General features: G+C 37.4%; 1 protein-coding gene and 1 long non-coding RNA gene across 2 annotated transcripts in view; one reads left to right on the top strand and one right to left on the bottom strand.

Moving 5' to 3' along the window:
• LOC136244001 (hemicentin-1-like) overlaps nucleotides 1–27,115 on the bottom strand; it is a 71,880-nt gene that overhangs the window by 27,483 nt on the left and 17,282 nt on the right. The window contains exons 9-16 of the mRNA XM_066035530.1: nucleotides 21,042–21,380; nucleotides 18,428–18,769; nucleotides 16,040–16,381; nucleotides 11,836–12,177; nucleotides 8,852–9,190; nucleotides 6,471–6,812; nucleotides 4,534–4,875; nucleotides 1,931–2,272 (exon numbers count right to left, since the gene is read on the bottom strand). Coding sequence (XP_065891602.1) covers nucleotides 1,931–2,272; nucleotides 4,534–4,875; nucleotides 6,471–6,812; nucleotides 8,852–9,190; nucleotides 11,836–12,177; nucleotides 16,040–16,381; nucleotides 18,428–18,769; nucleotides 21,042–21,380 — 2,730 coding nt within the window. The remainder of the gene's footprint in view (nucleotides 1–1,930; nucleotides 2,273–4,533; nucleotides 4,876–6,470; nucleotides 6,813–8,851; nucleotides 9,191–11,835; nucleotides 12,178–16,039; nucleotides 16,382–18,427; nucleotides 18,770–21,041; nucleotides 21,381–27,115) is intronic.
• On the top strand, nucleotides 24,174–25,674 carry LOC136244246 (uncharacterized). Its single transcript, XR_010695119.1, has 2 exons — nucleotides 24,174–24,402; nucleotides 25,450–25,674. It is a non-coding gene; the product is annotated as an uncharacterized lncRNA (long non-coding RNA).

The following is a 27,115-nucleotide window of genomic DNA, read 5'->3' as shown; positions in this document are numbered from 1 at the left end:
TGAGTGAGTGAGTGAGTGAGCATGTATAATACATATGTGGATATCATACAGTATGATAGTACTGTAAAGTAGGGTGTGGGAGTGGCTGGTGATAAAATAGGCGATATAATATCACCTTAAAAAGCTTCGTCAATTCCTTAATTTCACCTTATGATGACACGACAGTATTTGTTGGGTAAAGTCTAATCCGAAAATGCCTTCAGTTCGACTTGAAATATTTTCGGAAAGTTGCTACAGAGTTTAAAAAATATAGTTAATGGAATTTTCTGCTGCCTGCCTGATGCTGAGACTCAGTCAAGTATAGCGAAAAAGTAGCTACAGCTATGGCCCTACTTCTTTCACAGAAACACTTTGAATTCACTTAAGAAGAAACCTTTGGCAGCATACAACACTTGCACTATTGTCCTACTTTTATCCTTCCATATTCTATGGCGGCCATAGCACAGTACAGTTTCAATATCTGGGAATCACAATGATATTGCACCAAAATATTGGAATACATGTAGCTCGGTTCCAGGTGGGTACCTTGATTCCAGGTGGGTAACTCAGTGAACTGTGCCCATGTTAGATGAGAAGTCGCCGGCCACCAGAAGATGGAGTGCTTGTAGAATGGTATGCACAAAGAAAGTGAGCTATTTTCCACTATACACAAGATGTTGCCTGCCATCAGGAATGGACTGCTTGTAGAATATTGTATGTATGAAAGTAGACTACTGTTATAAGTTAATTAGTCTAGCTTAGCTGCGTGTAAGTGAATTAATCTGGCAGCCATGCCAGAGTGAAATGGGGTCTTTAAATGATGAAGAACCAAGGGTGATGTTCCGAAATGACATAGATAATGGGATTGTATTATATGGTATATAGGTGCAGTCATTGTGGGATTGGATATGTCAGTTTAAAATCATCATAGAATGTTAAAATACAGTGAGCACAGAAGACTAAACATGTTTTTTTTGAAGAGCTGGAGAAACTGAAGCTTGAACCTTATCACTGCTATCTAAGTTAGAAATGGAATGCTTTAGCAAATTAGGTAGTTATGTGTAAACAAAAAGTCATGAGTAATTGTGAATGAGTCCCCATGTTGACTCAGCATGTGGTGTATAGAAACTGTTACAGTTCAAAGACAAGGGTAATGATGGCGAACAGTTGTCACAAGTTGTTGCTGGCTTATAGTGGTGACATAGTAGTGAAGACCAGGCACAATTGATTAGACAACACTTACATTACAGATAACACAAAGTAACCATTCCACAAGGAAGCTTACTTATCTAGGTCTTTGTAAACTTCACCAATAGTTTAATAGAAGATAAAACAGGTGAAAAATAGGTAGTTACTAATACACATGTGCTCTAAACAGAATTTAATATGATATTTCTGGACTTGTCCGTTCATCATAAAATGTAGCTACAACATTACACTCTACCTCCCATAATTGAATTATTTTAGGCGTGCTTATAAACGAAATACAGTGGTCAAAGGCTTGGGTGACTGGTTGCCTGCTGTGGACTACTAGCCTGCAATATGCTTGAAAGAGCATGAGATTTGAAATGATTTCTACTAGCAGGTCTCTAACTGCTTTAAGGACCTGCTAGCAGGCCTCTTAGTAGATCTTATTTAAAGACCTCATTTTCTTTCAAGGATTAAAGCATATGCATATTAGGCATACCATTGTTTAACAAATGTTAAAACATATGTTGTGCCTGCAGTATCAGTGGTGTTTGCATTGTTGCCTGTAGTTCAAGAAGATTATATTGTATATCACTAAATTGTATTTCAAGAGTTTAAAAATGTAAGTGAATCTATCAATTCATTGACATACTGACCACCCAGACTATGAAGACACAAACACACTACAAACATGCATGAATGCATGTGCACATATGCATACACAATATAATAGGTACTGTAACTATTGATATTGTATACATACCATTTACTATCAATGTAGCTATCACTTCATCCTTTCCAGCCACAGTGTTAGCAACACAAGTATACTCTCCACTATCAACTGCTCTAGTGTTCAATATCTGTAGTGTACTAGATGACACACACTGACTAGGAGGATCAGTGATGGTACAATTTCCCATTATACTGTTAGTTATTATAACTGGAACACCTCTATCACTTAAACTGTTGTTACTTATCACTTCATTATTATTTCTTAACCAGCTAATGACAGCTCGTGGTTTACCAGTAGCAGTACATGTAAAGTTGACAACTTCACCTGATGTGACTGTTGTGTTTGTTGGTGGTTGAGTGATAACAGGGACAACTGTAAGAGAGTAATAAAACTTAATGATTACTCATCATTTGGATACAGTAGTACAACCATTCAGATATTCATAAGATACTGCCAGGTATGATTATTATCACTGCTTATATTGTAGCTACAGTATGTACGCATTGAGCTGGATCCTCAAAAACATTTAACTCATGGATGCAATCATACATAATCTTGAAATTTGGTTCATTTGTGGTACTGCTTGTCCCGCTAAATTTTGTTCAAATGTCTAACATAATATTTATGGCCAATCAAAATTTTCACCATACATTTCATAAAAGAAAGCCATAAAGTGCACTGTCCATACTCCATAGCAGCCCTTTCCCGAACTTATAATGGAACCAAACCACACATGTCTGTTGTTGACATCTTTGCTGCCACCATTCATCATCTAGTTGGTTGAAATGTTTACTCTTTTGAGAAATATATCCACTTTCAATTTTTAGTTGTTTTTCAGGATCCAGCTCAACTTGTTGATACTACAGTAAATTGTTTCACAGATCCAAAACTACTAGTGATTGTGCAGTCAAGTATTCATAGAGAGAGTGCAAAAAGGATAAGCGAGTTTGTAATCCAGTTGATTAAAACCTTTAATAGGAAATCAGGATGGGAAGTACATTTAATATGGTTTAGGTGAGGGTGTGAAATGCCTAAACTTTATGAATTTTTGAAAGCTATTCTGAGATAGAATACAAAATCAAGCAATAAACTATAATCATACTGCTCTCAAGATTGTAAAATTTTACTTTCAAAGGGTGAAGGGAGGCAAGGGCAAATTTAGGAGGGCTTGCATTGAAAGTTGAAGCACCCTCCACCAAAATTTTATTGCATGTGCTAGCTAGAAAGATAGTAGAGGCTACATTCAGGTGCAGCTGCATCTAAAGCACACATGGGTAATGAAAACATGGAAAGAGTGACAAGAGAAGAGCTAATCTCTTCTAGGAATCAACAAGAGGGGATCAATGGGGTAACACTGCTAAACAAGCTGCTGAACATCGAAATACTCTAATAGAACACCCAACATTAAAATTCTTTAAACTATAAGAACAACTCCTTGACCCTTTGAACTTACGCTGTGCCTTTTTAATGAAAACTCTTAAAAAATGGTTACAGCAGCTTATTCAATAAGATTGCCAAATTTGATCTCAGTGAGCTAAATTTGCAAAAATTTTCCTATGCATCCAGACCCCTTTGCAGACAGACAGACAGGCAGGCAGGCAGGCAGGCAGGCAGGCAGGCAGGCAGGCAGGCAGGCAGGCAGGCAGGCAGGCAGGCAGGCAGGCAGGCAGGCAGGCAGGCAGGCAGGCAGGCAGGCAGGCAGGCAGGCAGGCAGGCAGGCAGGCAGGCAGGCAGGCAGGCAGGCAGGCAGGCAGGCAGACAGGCAGGCAGGCAGGCAGGCAGGCAGGCAGGCAGGCAGGCAGTCAAGCAGGCAGTCAAGCAGGCAGGCAGGCAGGCAGGAAGACCCTTCATGCACCTCATGTTGAGTGTGCTTCTCACATTGCACTACTAGTTGTATCGACCAGTTACCTCATTTTTGACTGCCACTATAGATTCCCCTAGCTTAGCACTCTCTTGGGAAATCCTAGACCTGCCCCTGGGGAGGATGGAAATAATTAAACCCTAAGTGGTTACATTATAAGAAGAATTTGGTGTATAGATCAATGTTGATACAGTATATGAATCATTATTCTGTGATAAACCATGCAGTTTTATCGTGTTGGGAATATGTTCTCTAAAGGCTACCAACTTTCTATACAAACTCAAGTTTAGCACTAATTTAGCATGAAAACAATGGGGCTATGAACATCAAACTGTTAATGGGGAATATAACTATGCAATTTATGTAGCATGATTTGCCTACAGTGCCTGCCCAGACTAATCATTCAACCAGACAGATTTTTGTTGCAATCGTTTATACTAGCCAGAAATTTATTACATTCCTGTTGTTAAGACATCTAGAAATTCTATTTATTTGTAGTTACATGTAATTAACCTTAGTACTACAACACACATTTGACCATTCTAATTTAACTGTTCTAATACAGAACCATCAGTTAACAGAAAGTTTGGTTTACTGCAGTTACTGTAAGCTAACCCTGCAAGCTCATCTGGCACAAGCTCAGCATATGTTGCTATTGCACTGCACCACAAACTCCACATACATTAATGTATTGGCACATAACTATATATGTCACACTACAAACATATACACACACAAACACACACACATATGTATATAACAAAAATATTACCATTCACTATTAAAACAAATATAATTTCATCTCTTCCAGCAACATTAGTAGCAACACAAGTATACTTTCCACTATCAACTGCTCTAGTGTTCAATATCTGTAGTCTACTGGATGACACACACTGACTAGGAGGATCAGTGATGGTACAATTTCCCATTATACTGTTAGTTATTATAACTGGAACACCTCCATCACTTAAACTTTTGTTACTTATCACTTCATTATTATTTCTTAACCAGCTAATGACAGCTCGTGGTTTACCAGTAACAGTACAAGTAAAGTTGACATCTTCATCTGATGTGACTGTTGCGTTTGTTGGAGGTAGTGTAATATTTGGAAGAACTGTAGAAATACATAATAAGACATTATCAATAACATTTCCTATAGACCAATTCACACATGGTGGGAACTAAATCAGAGTGATCAACAACACTGTAACAAACTTTGAAGCATCTCAACTATAAGATGCTTATTACTGTGTTCTTCTGTAGCTTTGCAAGTTTAATGTAGCTGATCAGAGTTTACAGGAAGGAGTGCCACACAGAGTTGGCTTTAATAAGCATTAATGCATGTGCTAAGAAGAGCAGTAAAGCCTGTTACATGTGTTGTCACTTATCAGTAGCAAAGAGAACAACAATGCTGATACATAATGTAATAGGAGCATTTGCTGATCACTGATTTCAGATAAGCAACTTTACCTCATCTACACACTCAGATGGTAGTAGCATTGAATTTAACAAACCTCTGATGCATTTCAGACCCCATGTACCTCTGATGCTGGCAAGCAAAAGGTGAGTCAGGATGAGCACCAATAACACAGAAACAAGCAAAGCATTGAGAAAAATTTAGCAGACTTTTACAAATTAAGCAAACCAATGTGGTTGACCCACAGTAGTTAATCACAAGTAAATCAAGATGGTAAACTGATGGGCGATTCTTAAGCTATAATTATATATGACTGAATTTTGGAAAAACAATCTAAATTGCACATTAGAAGTGCTGCGCTTAAAGATTTTAAAGAATTCAAGTCAGCATAACTTGCCAAGGATAGCAAGCACGCATATAAAATTTACACAAGAGATGTATCAATCTATTACCTCTCAGATGACTTACAGTACTTGTAAGAGTTTCCTACCAAAGAAGATAGAAGATCTGAGCAGTTGGACAAGTGAAGTAGTATCACAAGTGCTCACAAATGGGAGGAGGTTGGGAGTGGCAGAGTGGGCAGGAAATAGACTTCAAAGTGGATGACTGAAGTCCAGACACAAGATTACAGGGATGTGATATGCAGCAAAATCAACAGAAAAAAACCTTTGACTAATCATATTAGGCCATCCACCAGAAAACCACTGATTCTTTCCAAACCATGCCCTTCCCAATGCCAGAAAATGCCACACAAGCTCTGCACACTTATGATGTCTGTTAAACCCAGCCTCAAGTACTTTGAGTAGTACTGATGGTCAACACTAGTAGTACAATAGTGTAGTTATCCACTGGTAGTGTTAGTTTGATTGCCTGATGTGCAATTTGGATCAGTTTTGTAAAATCTGGTCATATATATGTATATAATGATGCCTCTTGGTTGCTTAAACTGGGAAAAATCCATGATCAAGTTCCCAGCAGTGCATGTGAAAGACATTGACAGCAGCAGATCCAAAAGACAAAGATCACAAGTAATAGTGATGGAGAAGAAAACATTATACTGCCAATCACAATTTTTGCATTCTATCGGTACAGTGTAAGGAGTATGGAATAGGGCATGTGCTGTGACTAGGGACTGCTCAGACTCACCTAAAGTATAATATCTGAAATGATTCCTTATCAGCAACCTGGGCTTTGCCTGAACAAATTTTTACTAGCTTATTTAGTTATATCAACCCATTTGATGGCATAATTAGTTTATAGCATGTGACACTACGTATTTTAACAGAATTTACCATTTACAATTAGTTGAGCTGTTCCATCATCCATTCCAGCTACATTGTTAGCAACACAAGTATACTCTCCACTATCAACTGCTCTAGTGTTCAATATCTGTAGTCTACTGGATGACACACACTGACTAGGAGGATCAGTGATGGTACAATTTCCCATTATACTGCTAGTTATTATAACTGGAACACCTCCATCACTTAAACTGTTGCTACTTATTACTTCATTATTATTTCTTAACCAGCTAATTACAGCTTGCGGTTTACCAGTAGCAGTACAAGTAAAGTTGACAACTTCACCTGATGTGATATTTCTGTGTACTGGTGGTTGCATAATGACTGGAACAACTGCAGTAGGGAGAAAATGAAAATAACTATTATTACACATCTCTATAACATGGAAATTTCCAAACCATTCACGTCATTTACTATCATATTAAGGCAAGCACAAAAATTAATATATACGGCAGCATAAAGGACTGTGAACTGTATAACTATTGATATCACCACTCATAACATTACTGTATAGTGACATAACTTTCGGTTAATCAGTCAGTGTGTCCTGCATAGTGGTACTTCAATCTGTGGGAAACTATTGTTACTGTGCTTGCTTTAAAACAATGTAAAGGTGACAAGTTAAGCCACACACCTAAAATGCAGAGTCTGGTGCTTAACAGTTAACTCAACACATTGATTGCTTAGCTGAGTGTTTAATGAGGAAACCACACCAAGGTGTTAATTTTCTGTATTGATACTTTCCTTGAAGGAGGGTATTTAGACGATACAATTTTTTTGAGGTGTGTAATGGACTGTAGTATCGGGTAGCAGGTAAGCTGCACTTTTATAACAACGACCACATACCTTAAATGATTAGAATGCATCGTGACAATGATCTAGCTCCACAGCTGAGTGGAAAGATCAAGGTACTCTAATTCAGCAGTCACAGCCACATGTGTATTTCATAGCTATGATCTAACAAAAAAAGTTAACAAATTTGTGCATTAATTTTAAAATGAAGAAGGGTTCCAGCAATATAAAGTAGTGAAACAAGATTATGATGGTAGCTATGAAGGAAAATGCCTAGCTACTTGGCATTGTAGCAATGTGGGAAAATACCTACATTGGCATTACTCCTACCAAGTTCGGATTTTCCCACCCTGCTACAATGCCAAGTAGCTAGGGATTTTCCCTCATAGCTATCATCATAATTTTGTTTCACTACTTTTATCACTGCATTAATTTAAAATTTTTATTGCACTAGTTCACTATTCAATTTCTGTATAGTAGCATTACAGCAGACTGGATTTTGGAAAAACGATCCAAATTGCACATTAGAAGTTTTGAGATAAACGGTTTTAAAGAATTCAAGTCAGTATAACTTGCCAAGGATACCAAGCACGCGTATGAAATTTACACAAAAGATGCATCAATCTATTACTTTTCAGGCTACTTCCAGTACTTGTAGCTACTTGTAGAGTTTCCTGCCAAGTAAGATAGAAAATCTGAGCAGTTGGACGAGCGAAGTAGTATCACGAGTGCTCATGGGTGGGCAAGGGTTAGACCTCAAAATGGAGGCAGATCATGATTGGAGTCCAGAGACGAGATTACAGGGCTGTGCAGGCTCCTTAGTGGCTGATATGTAGCAAAATCCACAGAAAACTTCCTGGCCAAGCTGTCCACCAGTAAACCACTGGTTATTGCCAAGCCAGGTCCTTCACAAGGCCTAAAACTGCCACTCGAGCTCTACACACCACCCAGATAAGACGTCTGTTGAAACCCGCCTTGAGTAGTTTGAGTGGTACTGAGTGTCAAAACTACTAGTACAATAGTGTAGCTATCCACTGGAGGTGTTAGTTTGATTTTGCCTGATGTGCGATTTGGATCAGTTTTGTAAAATCTGGTCACAATTTACCATGTTCATTGAGGTTAGTGTGTGAGTTATAACAATAGAGGAAGAAACTTGTGAAACCATGCAGGACCAACATAAGGTAGTCCAAGGTCATATAGCTTGAGTTCACTCGCCTCTAGTTCAAACGAAAAACCCACATGAACACTATACACCTTTAGAGGACTGTAGCTATGCCTATCCCTCCTAACCACACTATTCTAAAGCCAACAATTTATTAGATACAATTCAAAGACAGAGAAACATTCAGATCTTAGAAAATAAACAACAGTAATAGTATTACAAGGATTCTTGTAGCTATTGTTTTGTTCTGTAATCCCATGGTGAGTTTTGGTTAACACTAATTTATAACATGATTTTTTTTTGTACTAACTGACCTGACTGACCAACCACACAACTGACCAACCAACAAAAACAGACAGACATATAGTTAATAACACACATATGCACGTGTACACACAAAGTAAAGGTAATTTGGTACCATTTACTATCAATATTGTTATCACTTCATTCCTTCCAGCCACATTGTTAGCAACACAAATATACTCTCCACTATCGACTGCTCTAGTGTTCAATATCTGTAGTCTACTGGATGACACACACTGACTAGGAGGATCAGTGATGGTACAATTTCCCATTATACTGTTAGTTATTATAACTGGAACACCTCCATCACTTAAACTGTTGTTACTTATCACTTCATTATTTCTTAACCAGTTAATGACAGCTCGTGGTTTACCAGTAACAGTACAAGTAAAGTTGACATCTTCATCTGATGTGACTGTTGTGCTTGATATTGGTAGTGTAATATTTGGAGAAACTGTAGAAATACATAATAAGACATTATCAATAAACTTTTCACAGTTCCTGTAGACGAATCACACATGATGGGCACTAAATGAGAGTGATCAACAACATTACAATATAGTCCAGTAGATTTAAGGTTGGACCCGGAAAAAATTCGAAGAAAGCTGATTTTGGTATCATTAGAAAGCACATTTTTCATAGAATAACATATCCAAAATCCTCTAAAATCCGCCTTGAGGAAAAAATTTTATGGCCAATTTAGTATTGAGGCATATATATGTGACTGGATTTAGGAAAGTGGATCTTCCACACATATCCAATTTACCAACTTGGACAACTCATAACTTCAGTTTGGAAAATGGTATTGACTTGAAATTTGATCAGTAGTGAGCACCAGCATCACTTATTAGTTGCAGAAAATTTCAGTTTGATATTCACCTTGTACACTAAGGTGTGGTTTCTTTATTAAATGCATTTAGTATAGACCTATTTTTGCAAATTTGGTCATTTGTGGCTAATAACAAAAATGCATATTATTCTTAAAATATTTTCTCATAAGAAATTCATTGCAATCAATATTAGCTGTATGAAATAAGAATAAGACTAGTTATAGAAATAAAAAAGGTGCCTATCATGTAAGTTCTGAACAAATATATTTGTCACGATTATTGTAAACAGTTTCTTCAGCACTTCTGCAACTCTCTCCCTTGCAACTGCCACATGCTGCAACATACTTTAATCCATGATTACACTGAGAGCATAATATTGCTACCACATGGACTTGCAGTAGAAAGCTTGCATTTATATTGTACAAATTTAAGTTAAGACTTCTGGTGCTAGTCCCATGTCTGTTATCATCAGTTGCATACAGCCTCGATCCTTCTAGTTTCCAGTTCCATTATGGTAATGGATCAAGTTAGTCATTAAGTTCCTTCTAATGAATAACTTGTAGATGCACATACAAGTTGTGAAAGTGCGTTGTTCTTGCAATCATTTGCACATCATTTTCTTCTTGATTAGGCCAACTTTACCCCTTTCAAATGTCGCAGATGTTGTATCACAGCCACTCCATGCAAGCATGCGAAAAGAGAAGATGTAATTATGACGTTGCAATAGGACCTATGTGCCCAATAATGTCATCAATTTTCCAATACTCAAGTGTTTCCCAACCTCTGAAAGAAATATATACTTGCTATGCTCTGGTGCACCATGCAGGAGGACAAGTCATCAGCTGCAACACACTTTACTTCCTTCAATTGCATATTGAAGTGCACATTGAACGATCAGTGTGTCAGTATCCAAATTACTCTGATGTCCAACCTGGCCATCATCTCTCAGATATTGGACAATCAATTGATGTTTGCTCTTTTCATTTGCAAGAAAACTTCCTGGCTTTTGTAAGTTTCCATAGATTCACTTGACTGAATATCTGCACCTGCACATACATACCATAACATACCTGGGGATGCTGCCAGCCCTACACACTGATTGCACACATGGAGATTCTGACATACTGATGGTCCAATGCGCACTTCAATTTTGCAATTGAAAGAAGTAGAGTGAATGTTGTAGCTGATGACAACAATGAAGTTCTTGTGCTACTGGTGCACGCTGGAAGCAGAATATGACAAGTACATATCTCTTTTCATTCAGAGGTTGTAAAGCATTTGAAGATCTGGAAAAATGATGACGTTATTGGGCACATATTTAGGTCCTCTTTTCACATGCCTGGGTGGCTGTGATACAATGTCCGCAACATTTGAATAGGTAAAGTCAGCAATCAAATGATGTGCAAATAATTGAAAAGTTAATGATGGATTATATAATGTAACAATGCGCATGTTGAAAAAGTTGGAGTTTGATGGGAACCAATCTGATTTAGTCTCAGGTATACAAAACAAAGTACATGGAAATGGTGGCATCAGAAAGTTATTACACATGCGAGCTGTGAAAGTGTGCTAACCCTTGCAGTTGGATGGAGCTTTCAAGATCAATGGTTTTAGCTGATACAAGAAGTTATTCATTGGAGGGAACTTAATATGGGGCTGGAAACTAGAAGGACTAACGATGATGATAGACATGGGACCAGTCTCATAGATCATATAATTAATTTTGTACAATATATATTCCAGCTTTCTATTGCAAATCCATGTGGTAGCGATATTATGCTCTTGTTGCAAACATGGATTATTAGTGTGTTGCAAAATGTGGAAGAGAGAGTTGCAGAAGTGCTAAGGAAACTGATTGAACAGTGACATTGAACAGTGAAAAAAATTAAATCTGTAGCCTTAACCATTATTGAATTACACTTGTCTGAAGGAATCAGGCAGGCCGGCAAGCAGTAGACAATTTCATTGAATCATTTTTAAATTAAATTTTGTAGCAATCTTTTGGGATTGTACTGAAGGCACTTTTGGGATGCTAACCAATACAACCAAGGCACCAGGGTAGTATTGTGAAGCTGGTTTTTGGGTGATATTTTTGTCCAGAAAAACCCAAACCTCCACGATCTCTAATATACGGTGCTACCACACTGTATGGTATACTATATGAATATTCACATTGAAAAGTACGAAATTTCACAATCTTATATATTGATCGCAAAATTAATTTATCACATGTGACACAACATATATCAAACGTTATAACAGAATTTACCATTTACAATTAGTTGAGCTGTTCCATCATCCATTCCAGCCACATTAGTAGCAACACAAGTATACTCTCCACTACCAACTGCTCTAGTGTTCAATATCTGTAGTCTACTGGATGACACACACTGACTAGGAGGATCAATGATGGTGCAATTTCCCATTATACTGTTAGTTATTATAACTGGAACACCTCCATCACTTAAACTGTTGCTACTTATCACTTCATTATTATTTCTTAACCAGCTAATGACAACTCGTGGTTTACCAGTAGCAGTACAAGTAAGGTTGACATCTTCACCTGATGTGATATTTCTGCCTACTGGTGGTTGTGCAATGACTGGAACAACTGCAGTAGGGAGAAAATGAAAATAACTATTATTGTGACATGGAAACTTTCAAACCATTTACCCCAATAACTATCATATTTAAAAGTTTTGAGTAGCTATAGGTTTTATAGTAGTAGCCTTGTGAGTTATTTATGAATACATGCTGTCTTTGAAGTAATGAATAAATAAAAGAATGAAATGCGAAACATGCACCACAAAAGAACTATGTAGAGGGCTTAGAGGTATCCCTGAAAATTTCAGAGGATTTGAACAACCTAAAAATATATACAGCAGCATAAAGGAATGTGGTAAACCATTGTTACTGTGATTGCTTTAAAACAATAGAAAGTTATTGTATATTTATTCGATTTGTGCTGCACCCTTGAATAGTACTGCACTTTCAAGTGTGGTCCTATAGAAGATCTTCACCCTTGTTTTAGAAAACAATTTAAATTATACCACACCCTCGAATAGTACCGCACTATACTTTTTTAATTACTCTTTACTAGTGCTCTCATACATTTAGTATTAATCTCCATCTTGATTTAAGGAAGGCATTGTCCTAGTAAAACTTAAACGACTGTCACACAATTGAAATTATGGATATTAGCTATTAAATTGACTATGTAGCATGAGGCGTGACATTGTTGTGCTACAAGGACCTGTATGAAAGAAAGGTCCTGTATAGAATAAGTAAGTAGCAAAATGTTGTGATTGTTTTATAAAACTATAATGTAGAATAGCTACAGGTTAAAAATATTAGTAGTGCACCCTCAAATAATAACACAGTGCAGCACTATTTGAAGGGTTTTTCTGGTAATGGCACTTACTTCATGACACCGTCAGTTGTGCAGTTGTCACAGGCTAAATTATATGCTCTGCTAGATTTGTTTTCCATGACCTACTGCCCATCTAACAAAGCTAGTAGACAGTAACCAGTACCATATATTAACGTATTCTGATAGCACATAACATAAAGAAGTGGGAACTGTCCAAACTGAAGTGGCACATCATTTGAAAGATCAGTGAACCACTGACACTTTGTATGTCTCAGGAATCAACCTTGAAGCAAAACACACTATAGCAAGACCTTTCTCTTGGGCTGTAAGTCAAAAATTTCTTATAACTATATTCTGAGCAATGGTCCAATAAAATCAAGACACTCTGTAGTGTGTCATATGGCCAAGAAAGCCAGTGTATCACACTGTGAGTATATTGACAGGAAAAAACAGCCTTTTCCACATGTGCATAGCTCCATGGCCCCTTCTCCTAAGTGCACCATATATGCATTATAGCTGTCTGCTAGGTAGAGTAGGCCACACCGAAAATTTGATTACATTTGCAACATCCATTAAAATCTTGGATATTCATCAGATTCACAGCAAACTTGGTATGTGAAATCACCTTTAGCTCTTCATTGGTGCCAAAGATCGAGGCAAACAAATTACATGTTTGTGTTTTTAACAACTTTTGTAAAGTGTGCGAAAATGAATCAAAGCCCCTGTAGCCCCCCTCCCAAAAAAAAACAAAAAAACAAAAAAAACAAAGAATGAATAAATGAATGAATGAATGTCCATATCTTGTATATTCATGTAAAAAAGATCAAATTTCTGTCACGGCTACATGGTAAACTGAATAACTAGAAAATTGCTATGTACATGAGCTGATAATCGTAGTAGTGTCTTTTGATAGTCTGAATAACAACAGAATTATAAAGAAAAAACCAAACAAGTGTAAAACTGCATGATTAAAATACTCTAACAGAGCAGTCACTGCAGGGTAAAAAATGCACAAAAATGTCAGAAAAAACACTTACCAGAGTTTGAACCATATCTAACACCTACATCCTTAACCACTGAACCACTGTTATCTTGGCTGATCATCTCTCTGTTTTATAAATGAAAATTTTAGCTGAAATCTGTAAATGCTTGTAATTTCATAGATCTATCAATAAAGTATTAGATTGTTCTAGAGCATTCTAGCTATGTATGTTCTATTAGAAGTCCTCAAAAAAATGTGCACTCTACCGGAGTATTACAATAATATTACCAAATATTGAAGCAAATCATGTAATACAATACATTATAACTCTTTTTAATCATCATTGCGTCTGCATAGAAAAGAAGAAATGTGAGTAAAAGCAAACCTAAAAGTCAGCCATAGGCTGGTTTTGGGGCCTTTTAACTTATAAAGTACAAAAAGAAGTGAAATCCACACAAAAACAGCCAAGCTGTGAAATAATGGTGCGGCTTTAAAAAGCCTCTGGTCAGTAAGTCAGTCAATTGCTATTAAATCATATTGTGAATTAAGTTTTATAACACTTATTTAAATAGAGTTTAAAACAGCAACTAAAACTCACTATGGGATAACAGAACTAAATAGTAGCAGGCCCGTAGCCAGGAGGGGTTCGGGGGGTTCTGAAGAACCGCCCTCTTGGAAAAAAGGTCCACAATTTCAGTAAAAAGGTTCATAATTTAACCAAAAAGGTTCACAATTTTAGTATACAAGTCCAAATTTTCAGGAGGAAAAGTCCATTAGCTACAGTTTACTAGATACTAATAAAAAGCTAAATTAAGTGCTCCGAGTAACTCATTCAGTGCTTGTATTAAATGCATTGCAAGATCGAGATACTCTAATAGAGCAGTCAACCGCTCTAATACTAGAACAATCACTCTAATAGAGCAGTCACAATTACATTTTCTTTTAAAAGCTACTTAAGTTACATGTAGATTGTCTAAACCGAGCTTCATTAAAATATAAGATTTTAGTGGACAAGTCCCTCCATGCAGAGCCCACGAATAGCATCCATGCTTCAACTCCATGCAATGTGTAAATTTCATTGTTTAAGACACTTTTTGTTCTGCTCCACTGCCCCTGTTGATCATGGCAGAGTGCTCAATCTTTCCCATTCTTATTCACTGTGATATTTCAATATATACTACTCCTTTATGACTATATATTGTAATATAGTTAGCCATATGCAGTATAAGTTATATATAGAAAATAGTCAGAAAATGCCACCAGTTTCAATCTCCAGACTCCATTTTTCAAAAATTTTCTGGGGGGCATACCCCCAGACCCCCCTAGATTGGGTGTGCTTTGCACACCCAGTCTCAGTTTTATTTATCATCATGCAAGTAAAGGTCCACTTTTGGTCAAAAAGAACCCCCCTTTCAAAATCCCTGGCTACAGGCCTGAGTAGCTACAAGAATCCTTATAATACCGTTAGTTTCTAAGATCTAGATGTTTCTCTGTCCTTGACTTGAATCTAATTAATTGTGGTTCAGAATAGTGGGATAGACAAAGTTACAGTGTAGCATTCATGTGGGTTTGATTTGAATTCAATCTTGGATTATCTTACGTTGGTCTTGCATGGTTTCACTTTCTTTTTCTTTATTGTTAGAACCCACTCACTAGTCTCAGTGAACATGGTACAATAATAAATGTAATGCTGCTATACAAAAGAACCAGCTAGTGGAAGATCTTTCTTGGCCGCCACCTTTGATTTTGCAACTTTTTCTCCCAGAATTTTAAGACCACATCATTTTTTCATAGCTTGGCTATTTTTGTGTGGATAAATAATAATGACTGTGTACTTCAGATTCAATACAAGGTTTTTCTAATACAACAAATAGTGACATGGTTAGGACACATAAAATGCAGGACTTTTGTTAAGAAATAGCTGCAATGATACGAATGCTAACAAATCTTAACAATTCACAGAGCCATTGTTAAATTTATTAGCATTAACCTCATTGCAGCCATTTCTTGGCCACCACCTTTTGATTCCACAACTTTTTTACCGAGCTGACTGACTAACCAACCGTAAACAGACAGACAGACATACAGTCATTAACACATATGCACACACACAATTGATACCATTTACTATCAACATTGTTATCACTTCATTTCTTCCAGCCACATTGTTAGCAACACAAGTATACTCTCCACTATCAACTGCTCTAGTGTTCAATATCTGTAGTCTACTGGATGACACACACTGACTAGGAGGATCAGTGATGGTACAATTTCCCATTATACTGTTAGTTATTATAACTGGAACACCTCCATAACTTAAACTGTTGTTACTTATCACTTCATTATTATTTCTTAACCAACTAATGACAGCTCGTGGTTTACCAGTAGCAGTACAAGTAAAATTAATATCATCACCTGATGTGATATTTTTGTCTACTGGTGGTTGTGTAATGACTGGAACAACTGCAGTAGGGAGAAATGCATTATTACACATCTTGGTGGCATGGAAGCTTCCAAACCATTTACCTCAATTTCTATCATATTAAGACAAACACAATTTGAAAGTTTTTGAGGAGCTATTTGGTTCTTTATAGCCTTTTCCATATTTATGAATACATAAATGTTGCTGTCTTCTTGTTAAATAAAAAGGCATTATGTCTTCTAGGTAATTTACAAAATCTGCACTACGAAAGAGCTATGTAGAGACATTCCTGGAAATTTCGGAGATTTTGAAAAACTAGAACAGCAGCAAAAAAGGACTGTGAGTTGTGCACTTATTAATAGTTATAGACTGAACTAGGAATTACATGTCCACTAGTACATCTGCAGGTGTAGGCGACCTCTATGATCATCTTAGAATTCCTAATATTTTGTTATGTTTGATTGTTCACATTTTTGTAACGTTATTATGACTGGTGAACCCACGCATACCACATTATAAGAACACTTGCCCCAACTATCAATTACCAACTGGAAAGTGAGGTGGCTGTAATTCTTTGTTTTCAGTTATGTTCAGCCTGTTACACAGTGCTACAGATGAGGAACAGAGGGAGAAGTGCCTTACAATCAATCTGGAAAGTACAGACAATTCCTGTTTCAAACGTAGCCAGAAGCCATTGTACATGTGCTACCACATATAAGTCCCAGCCAATTATGCTGACATGAATTTAAAGCATAATTATAGGTAACCAAAAGCATCAAGCATAATGACAATATTAGAGACAATATTATGAAAACACACAATCCACCTGCCCGAAAGAAAGCAAATGGTCACCACCAATATGTTACATTTTATATTTAGAAACATGTACAATAACTTAATTAACCATTTCTTGGTTGGTTATTCACACTTCGTAAAAATAGGATTGAGATACTCTAATAGAGCAGTCAGGAAACACTAATGTGCTTTAATAAGATAGTCATTTCTAAAGCATAATATTGATTTTGAAAGCAATTTTGAGCATAATAGGATGGATTGTTCAAAACTATAATAGGCAAGATTCTGAGTATTAGGCCACATATCGACACCTTGGGTTGTCAGCAAAAAGAAACAGGACACAAAGGAGGACAAAGGTAAGTCCATGATGTGTGCATTGTATGCACTATACTGCTAAAAGGCACCTGTCCAGCTGATAGGAAGCAACATCAAACAGTGAAAAATTAAGCCTGTAACTTTAGCTGTTATTGAGTTATGTTTGTCTGAATGCATCAGACAGGCAGGCAGGCAGGCGAGCGGGCGGGCAGGCAGGCAGGCAGGCAGTCAAGAAGGCAGGTAGTCAGCAAGTAGAAAATTTGTAGCGCTCTATTGGAAGCATTTAGGGTTGCACTGAAGGAACTTTTGTGCTTGGCTATACATACCAATACTGCCAAGGTCTTGTGAAGCTGGTTTTTGGGTGACTTCTTTGGCCAGAAAAACCCAAGTCTCCATGATCTCTAATATACAGTAGGGTAATACTGTATGATAGAGGAAGAAATTGGTGGAAATCATGCTAAGATATTGCAGGTCATATAGCTTGATACAAATGGAAACTCACAAGAACGCTATACACCTTTAGAGGACTGTAGCTATGCCTATCCCTCCTAACCACACTATTCTAAAGCCAACAATTTATTAGATACAATTCAACAAGACAGAGAAACATTCAGATATTACATAATAAACAACAGTATTATAAGGATTCTTGTAGCTTCTATTTAGTTTTGTTATCCCATAGTGAGTTTTAGTTGCTGTTTTTAACTCTGGGAAATTTTGTTTATATAAGTGTTACAAAATTTTAATTTGCAATATGATTTAATGGAAACTGACTGACCAACCAATAGTAAACAGACAGACATATAGTTATTACACACACACACACACACACACACACACACACACACACACACACACACACACACACACACACACACACACACACACACACACACACACACACACACACACACACACACACACACACACACACACACACACACACACACACACACAAAGTAAAGGTAATTTGATACCATTTACTATCAACATTGTTATCACTTCATCACTTCCAGCCACATTGTTAGCAACACAAATATACTCTCCACTATCAACTGCTCTAGTGTTCAATATCTGTAGTCTACTGGATGACACACACTGACTAGGAGGATCAGTAATGGTACAATTTCCCATTATACTGTTAGTTATTATAACTGGAACACCTCCATCACTTAAACTGTTGTTACTTATCACTTGATTATTATTTCTTAACCAGCTAATGACAGTTCGTGGTTTACCAGTAGCAGTACAAGCAAAGTTGACATCTTCATCTGATGTGACTGTTGTGTTTGTTGGTGGTAGTGTAATATTCGGAGGAACTGTAGAAATACATAATAAGACATTATCAATAAACTTCTTGCAGTTCCTATAGACCAATCCACACATGATGGGCACTAAATGTGCTCGAGTTGATCAATAACACCACGATTACTTTGAAGCATCTCAACTTTAATGTGTTCTTCTGTAGCTTTGCAAGTATAATGTAGCAGATCAGAGTTGACAGAAAGGACAGGGTTGGCCTCAATAAGCACTAATGCATGTGCTAAGAAAGAGCAGTAAAGCCTGTAACACCCTGTTCACACTACCCTCTAACCCTGGCACAGCTCAAAACAAATTGCAGTGTGAATCAATCAAGCCATGCCCAACTGGGTCCATCACGGCATGACAAGGAGAGGTGGGCTGGCATGGGTTGGCCCCAAGTTGGCTTGGGATAGCGTACAGTGTGAACGCATTCTGAGCTGGCCAACTCAGGTTAACAATATAACTTGCTTCCGTTGCCCACACAACGAGTATATTCTATGTTCAAAAACTGATTCTTCAAAATGGCTATGACGTACCGTAGTTCTAGTAGACTTTGTGACAATTACGCTCGAACGACACATTAATAATCCTGGAGAAAGGAGCATCCACTAGCTTAAAAATGGTGTTTCTAACGTTGTACGGTTTATTTCAGCTAGTTCTATGCTTCCTTGATACAATTCTATTGTCTTTTTATTATGCACCTAATAATCAAAGGCTCATGCACTTAATTATTATTTGGCGCTCACACTATCAAGCTCGTGTCAGATGCAGTAGTGTGAACAAGTGCCAACCCATGCTCAATAACCCGAGTTGAAAACACTCTGGCTAACCAGGGATATTGTGCACAGGCTGTTATACATTTTGTCACTTATCAGTAATAAAGAGTGTGCATGGGAGCAACAATGCTGCTATATACTGATTTCAGATGGGCAATCCATATCTAACAAATTCTGATGGTAATAGCGTTAAAAATGCTCTGATACACCTCAAACCTCTACGTACCTCTGATGTTGTCCAGCAAAGATTGAGTCAGGATGAGTTACAAAGCAGAGAGAAAAGTTTAGCAAACTTCACAAATTGAGCAAACCAAAGTGGTTGACCTACAGTAGCTAATCACGGGTAAGTCAAGGTGGCAAACTGACAAGCAATTTTTAGGTTATGTATAGCTAGCAAGGCAGTTAACATAATGCTGCCTCATTGTTGTTTAAACTGGATGGTCAGGAAAATGTTATCATGTTATACTGCTAGCTAATCATAATTACTGCATTCTATTGGTAGGAGTAAAGAGTAGGGCATGTACTATAACTAGGACCCAATTAAAATATCTGAAATATTCCATAACAGTAGTCTAGGCTTTACCAGGGCATATCCTATACCCCATGTATACATATCCTATACCCCATGTATACATATCCTATACCCCATGTATACATATCCTATACCCCATGTATACATATCCTATACCCCATGTATACATATCCTATACCCCATGTATACATATCCTATACCCCATGTATACATATCCTATACCCCATGTATACATATCCTATACCCCATGTATACATATCCTATACCCCATGTATACATTTATTCCAAAATACCAGTAGATGAGGTTGAATCAAGAGTTTATAATATAATTATATATACTGAGGAGAGTACCGGTATCCTACTCTCTATACCCCTATAGAAGGGTGTATCGTGAAGTTATGAAGTAGCACTTCTGAGTTCGCCCGTTTTTCTTTGTATAATTAATGATGTCATTAGCTGAACATGGTGTCGATTGAATGCGTGCCTAACAACATCGCTATAGCAACCAATTAACTCCAACTCTAAGCATTTCTCACTGAACTACAATAGTTTTTTCATGGGTGAAGACCGCTTCATAGACGTTTCTTGTTAGGCCATTCGCGAATAAGGCTATCCTGAGAGTAACGAGTGTGAAAAGTGCTAACAATTCTTGCACTTTTATGGCTGTTCATACGTCACAAACAACAACATCTTGTCGTTATGTCACCTGTCGTTATGTCATAACTTCACAATACACCCTTCTACAGGGTATATGAGAGTAGGATATACTCTCCTCAGTATATACGTATACAGTATGAACTCTTGGTTGAATGTAATAAACTAATGAACATGCATATTGAACATTACAAAATTTCACTAACTTATATATCAACCCATTTGACAGTGCTGGTCACTGTAAAGCATTAATACAATACAATACAATAACATTAATTAGTTTATCACATGTAATACTACAAATATCACAAGTTCAACAGAATTTACCATTTACAATTAGTTGAGCTGTTTTATCATCCATTCCAGCCACATTATTAGCAACACAAGTATACTCCCCACTATCAACTGCTCTAGTGTTCAATATCTGTAGTGTACTGGATGACACACACTGACTAGGAGGATCAGTAATGGTACAACTTCCCATTATATTGTTAATTATTATAACTGGAACACCTCCATCACTTAAACTGTTGTTACTTATCACTTCATTGCTTCTAATCCAGCTAATGACAGCTCGTGGTTTACCAATAGCAGTACATGCAACATTAACATCATCACCTGATGTGATCATTTTGTCTACTGGTGGTTGTGTAATGACTGGAACAACTGCAGTAGGGAGAAATCCATTATTACACATCTTGGTGGCATGGAAGCTTCCAAACTATTTACCTCAATCTCTATCATATTAAGACAAACACGGTTTGAAAGTTTCGAGCAGTTGTAGTTCTTTTAGCCTTATGCCATAATTATGAATGCAAAAACATTGCTGTGTTCTAAGCAATAAATCAAAGAAATACAAAACTTGTACAATGAAAGAGCTATGTAGAGGCATTCCTAGAAATTTCAGAAGCTTTGAAAAACCTAATATATACAGCAGCATAAAGGACTGTGAGTTGTGCACTTATTTATAGCTATATACTGAATTAGGGATTAAATGTCCACTAGTATATCTGCAGGTATAGGCGATCTCCCTTGTTTCCTTACTTTTTTTTCTATAATCCCTAATCAAATTTAAATTCCTAACTTTTTCTTATATTTGTTTGTTCACTTTTTTGTAACATTATTATGACTGGTGAACCTATGCATGCCGCATCATAAGAACACTTGCGCCAACTATCAATTACCAACTGAAAAATGAAGTGGTCATTATGTTTCATTTTCAATTATGTTCAGCCCATTACACAGTGCTACAAATGAAGAATAGTAGGAGAAGCACCTCTGCAATCAATCCAGTTGCCACATAAATACGGACGATCCTTGTTCCCAAATTATTATTACTGACTTGGCCATTATGCTTTACTTTCAACTTGATCAGCCCAATACATAGCGTTGCTCTGAAGAGCAGTAGGAGAAGCGCCTCTGCAATTAGTCCAGAAAATACAGGCAACTCCTGTTACAAACATAGCCAGGAAGCTATTGTGTTACTGCATATTGACACCTTGGGTTGTCAGCAAAAATAAATGGGATATTGGTCTAGCTAGCTGCACACCTCTTGGCTGACTCAAGATATATTCTAAAGTATATTAAAAATTATAAATTTAAAAATGAAGTAGGGTTTCAAGCTATAAAAAGTAGTGAAACAAGAGATGAACAATGGTATCTATTACAGCATAGCTCAGTGGGAAATCCTTACTTTGGCATTGGACACAAAATAATTGTTATACCATGCTAAAGTAGGGATTTAACACTGAGCTATGCTGTAATAGCTACCATTGTTCATCTCTTGTTTCACTACTTTTTATAGCTTGAAACTCTACTTCATTTTTAAATTTATATACTAGTTTGTTTAGTTTTTTTTTTGTTAAAGCATACAGCTAGCTATAAACATGTGACTGTTTTATTAGGATGACTGCTGTATTAGAGTATTTCTAGTCAACCTGCAAAGATGTGCTTATAAGCGCCCCCTCCTAAAGGGTACCATTCGGAGGGGGCGCTTATAATCTCTAATCGATAAGCGCCACCCCGGAGAATGGGTCTGCGAGAACGAGACTACCCCAAAAAGGGGTGTGGTCATCGTGGTTTAGATCGATTATTAGACTAGAGTATCTCGAATCATCCTACCACTGAACTTGAAGGTGTGTCAGGGGCGTAGCCAGGAATATTTTGAAGGGGGTTTGGATTTAAAGTAACTGGAATGTCTTAAGGGGAAGGCCTGGGTGCTTCCCCTAGACCACGTTTGAATGAAAATTTTGCATACACAAAATGTGCCCTTAGGCAGTAACATTAAAAGATGTTTGTGCATCTAACTAGGTAAAACCTACACACTGCTGTTTATGCAGCTTATAGAAACTATAAACCTATTGTAATACTAACTAATCTTCACTTCCAGACAGCATACTGACAGCCAACTTCAATTTCCTGGCACACGGAAGCCCTCCACACTTGAGTCCCTTAGTCGGCAATACTTCTTTCCAGCTATATACATTATTCTCGGCCGGTCCTCCTGTTGATGGTCAATAACTTCAGACTTGGCTTGTACTCCAATATGTTCGAGACATCACGTGACCACAACATGTAATAAATAAACAAACAATTCATCAGGTAAATGTACATCAACAATTCACAGTTCGTGCTAACCTGACACATGTATAACTCGACCACTCAAGTTTAGTAGCTGCTGCCTTAAGCTTGTAATATGTCTCAACCAATCACTGAACTGTCCTTCGCCGTTTCACTTGCGACATTCGTCACGTGCGCAAGTGATCACGTGATGCAATAGATATGATTTGCAGGGTTCAGCATTAATGTGATGTGACCCTCAAGAGTAGTACAGAGGAGCGCCAGTTGGAAAGTAGCTACCGGAGAGCTCCAGGGCTGTAAGATTTGGTGTGATTTTTAATTTTTAAAAAATCTGCTTCTGAAAGGGGGGTTTGTCCGAACCATCTGAACCCCCCTGCCTACGCCCTTGTGTGTGGTCACAAATACAGCCAGCGTAAAAGGGGCGTGGTCATCGTGATCTCGATCGATAGATCGGTAATACATAGAATTAAGAATGGGCGATATTGATCATAAAATAGTTTATTTTTACTGTGAAGAATGGGCGTGACCTTGTTACCTATTGTCATAACGAAAACTCTCAATGAAATAACAATACAAAAAACGAAACCGGGCCACGCCCCCAAAATACAAAAATAAATTCGGAAATGTATTACGAGTATTGGGAAGACAATGAAAATTTCGTTTACTACTGCTCTTCACACTTCGTGCAAGTACCTTTCTTTAAAAAAACGGTCGGCTTTTACATCAGAAGCTAACATACTACACGTGTACAAATTTATAGCGCCATACCTATAGGGCAAGTCTCCGCTATTTTTCGATTTGCGATAGTCACTATCGATTTCTCCCAATAGTTTTTGTATGGCAATTGTATTGTGGTTTTGGGTTATCGTGCGTGCGAAAAATGTTCCTGTGAATATTTGCTGTACGGTAGAACAATTTTACGGTCACAATCGTGTTCTCCAGTGTCTGGGGTATATTTTGATGCCAAAGTCTTTGAATTTATCTTGGCGGGATGCTCCGCTATTTGACGTTGAAGTGAAGCGATGAACGTAAACACTAACATTTCACGACGCGTACCAAGTTTCTCGCCTCACCAGGACCTCTATCTGTCCATTTCAGCCAGGATTCGGTGAGTTTAGCACTTCACCATGACAATTGTGTGTGAATGTGAGGTGGGGACATCTGTAAAGGTTCCCTAAGCAGATATAATAGGCCGGCTGTTTTGCATAAATGATTATCAATCCCGGTGAATCGAGTATAAACGGCTATTAATGTGTGAAAAACGTTCTATCCTTCTAGATAAAGGTTTTACAGTAGTGTTCTTTTAATTTAGAAACTAAGGTATTCTTTTATACCAAAAATTGTAGAGGATTTAGTACAGCAGATCCTATGTGTGATGGTGATTTCAGGAAGTATGTCTTAATTTGAATGATATTTGGGCATTTTGTATACGTGTAAGATAATATTTGATGTATTTATGCTAAAGACATGTACACTGCTTTATTGAGTTGGTGCATCTTTAAAAAGTACACAAGGTGCTTTAATGTTACCATACCGTACGTAGGTAGGGAAATTTTCATGGATAAATATTTTCGTGGTTGGTCTGAGACCATGAAAATATTTTTAACAAAAAAACTTTTACCACAAAAAATTTGTTACCTCAATTATACAGCTACGATCCAGCTACAAAGGTTATTAAAGTAAGCATAGTATTAGAATAGTTCTTGGGCTTATAATGCTTTATTTAAAGGTGTCGTATCGCCACACGCAAATATAATTCGCTGGTGCCTATAAACAGCTGGCATTATTTACAGTCCAGTGCTTCATTTCAGTTTTGGTTGCTGTAATTCCCGAGCTTTGCCACTTTGCGTCTGAGTCAGCTTGAGTCCCTTGGTCAGCAAGTAATTAATTCTGGTGCCACACCCTGTTCCCACAATCTGATTGGAGGCCATCGATTTCCAGTAATACGGCCGGGTACATCACCAAAAGTGTATCTACAAATAAACCAAAGAAAGATAACTTTGTGATACAGTACTAAAAAAAATTTGAGTAAAAACATTTTCGTGGGTTGTCTGCACCCATGAAAATATTTTTACTCGAAAATTTCTCTGCCTACGGTATAAAGTTTTTGCACATAACATAGTTACTGGTTATTCACAAACACATCTTTTTGCAGGTGTTCAGGTGACCAGTAGTTATGCTGGATAGATTCAATGTAAGGAGGACTGGCATTTGAATGTGCTGAGAAGTTGAAGTAACTATTCCACTGGTAGCTTGACACCAACAGTATAATACATTACTAATCATTGTTTGTATAGGAGTATGACATTGCGGTAACTTCCAAAATTTTTATTTTGTAATTTAAAGTGTGATATCTTACTGAAATAGAAAATAAATACAACACATTGTCTGTAGTAGTGTCGAATAATCTTTTAGTGGTTCTACATGTGTTGATCGTTGACATACGCAAATACCATTGCTGAATGATTAATTATAAATTACTTACACTTCTACATTTTGAAGTATGAAAGGCTTCATGATAATGTTGGTAAACTAGTAGTACTTCATATCGGTTATTTCACGACTTCACACTCAAGTAAGAATTGAATTGTTTTTGCTATGTCAGACTTCTGGTAAATACCCTGTGCACCATACATCCCAGTAGGATGGGTTCGGGATGGTTTCGACTGGGCTGTAACTGCAACAAATGTGAAATCTCGAAGCACACTACTTGTACATCTGCCATTGCTACCTGTCATCAAAGTGTGAAATGAGGAAGCATCATTTCTGGAGCAACAGTATTCAGTACTGAAGAAGGGATTTCCTGCTGAGTGGGGTTGGCTACAGCTTTCACCTCAGAAAAAGAAATTATGTACTCCAACAAAACTAGGTTTAAAAATATCCTGAAGTGTCAATTATGACAGCATGAGTACAGAGAAACCTGTCTTAGTGGTCATCTGTATAGGTACAGAAAGGCCACCTGTCAACATAAAATTTATTTTGATTTTTTACCTTAAGTGAGAAGTTTGTCCACCTGTCTATTAAGGCCAAGGGCTCAAACATGACCATGCAGCTTAAACAGGTTTCACTGTATGGGATTACTCTCAACAGTACAATGCAATGTGTCAGATGGGCTACTGTAAGGAAATACAAACAGCATACTCTTTTAGTATACCCTGATGCGTTATAGTTAGTAGACAGAATGTGACTTCATTGATTACAACTATAACAGAGAAGCTAAATACACATCAAATCCAAGTTACACTGAACCACTCAGTAGTACTTTTTACACCGACAGAAGCGCCCACCACAACTTGAGGTTCCTTGTTCCACCTGGAATACTCGATTTACATAACGGAACTTCCTTGAATCAATTGACTGTATGGTCGTTTCGGTCCTCACAGCTTCACTACAATGCTCTAGTCTGGCAATGCTATGGCCTGACGTAGCGTCGTTTGGTTTCTCCAAGAAATATAGGAACGGAGCATTGCTTGGTCATCTACAGTTTTTCGTTAAACAGGCTATATTCTACTCTGGACGTTCCTCGTTTCACCTCCTGCGATAACAAACAGTACAAGCGGAGTCTACATAAATTACGGTAACACGCATTTTACGGAAAAATTTAATTGTTTCAAAAACACGCAAAAGTTTTCAATATGTGGAGTACTGGTACCTCCGTAAAGTTGGGGGCCGTACAGTAGCGTAGTCTAACTCTAAGCGCCTTAAACAATTTTGTGGCATCTATTATGCTGCTTAAAGGCAGTGTTGATATGGAAAATTAACGCCTCGGTATGGTTTCGTTGGATGAAGAAGACAAGCAGCCTGATTGAAGATAAAAGAAA

The sequence above is a fragment of the Dysidea avara genome, chromosome 14 (genome assembly GCF_963678975.1).
Source record: "Dysidea avara chromosome 14, odDysAvar1.4, whole genome shotgun sequence".
NCBI lineage: Eukaryota > Metazoa > Porifera > Demospongiae > Dictyoceratida > Dysideidae > Dysidea > Dysidea avara.
This window is presented reverse-complemented; position numbering and strand designations above follow the sequence as displayed.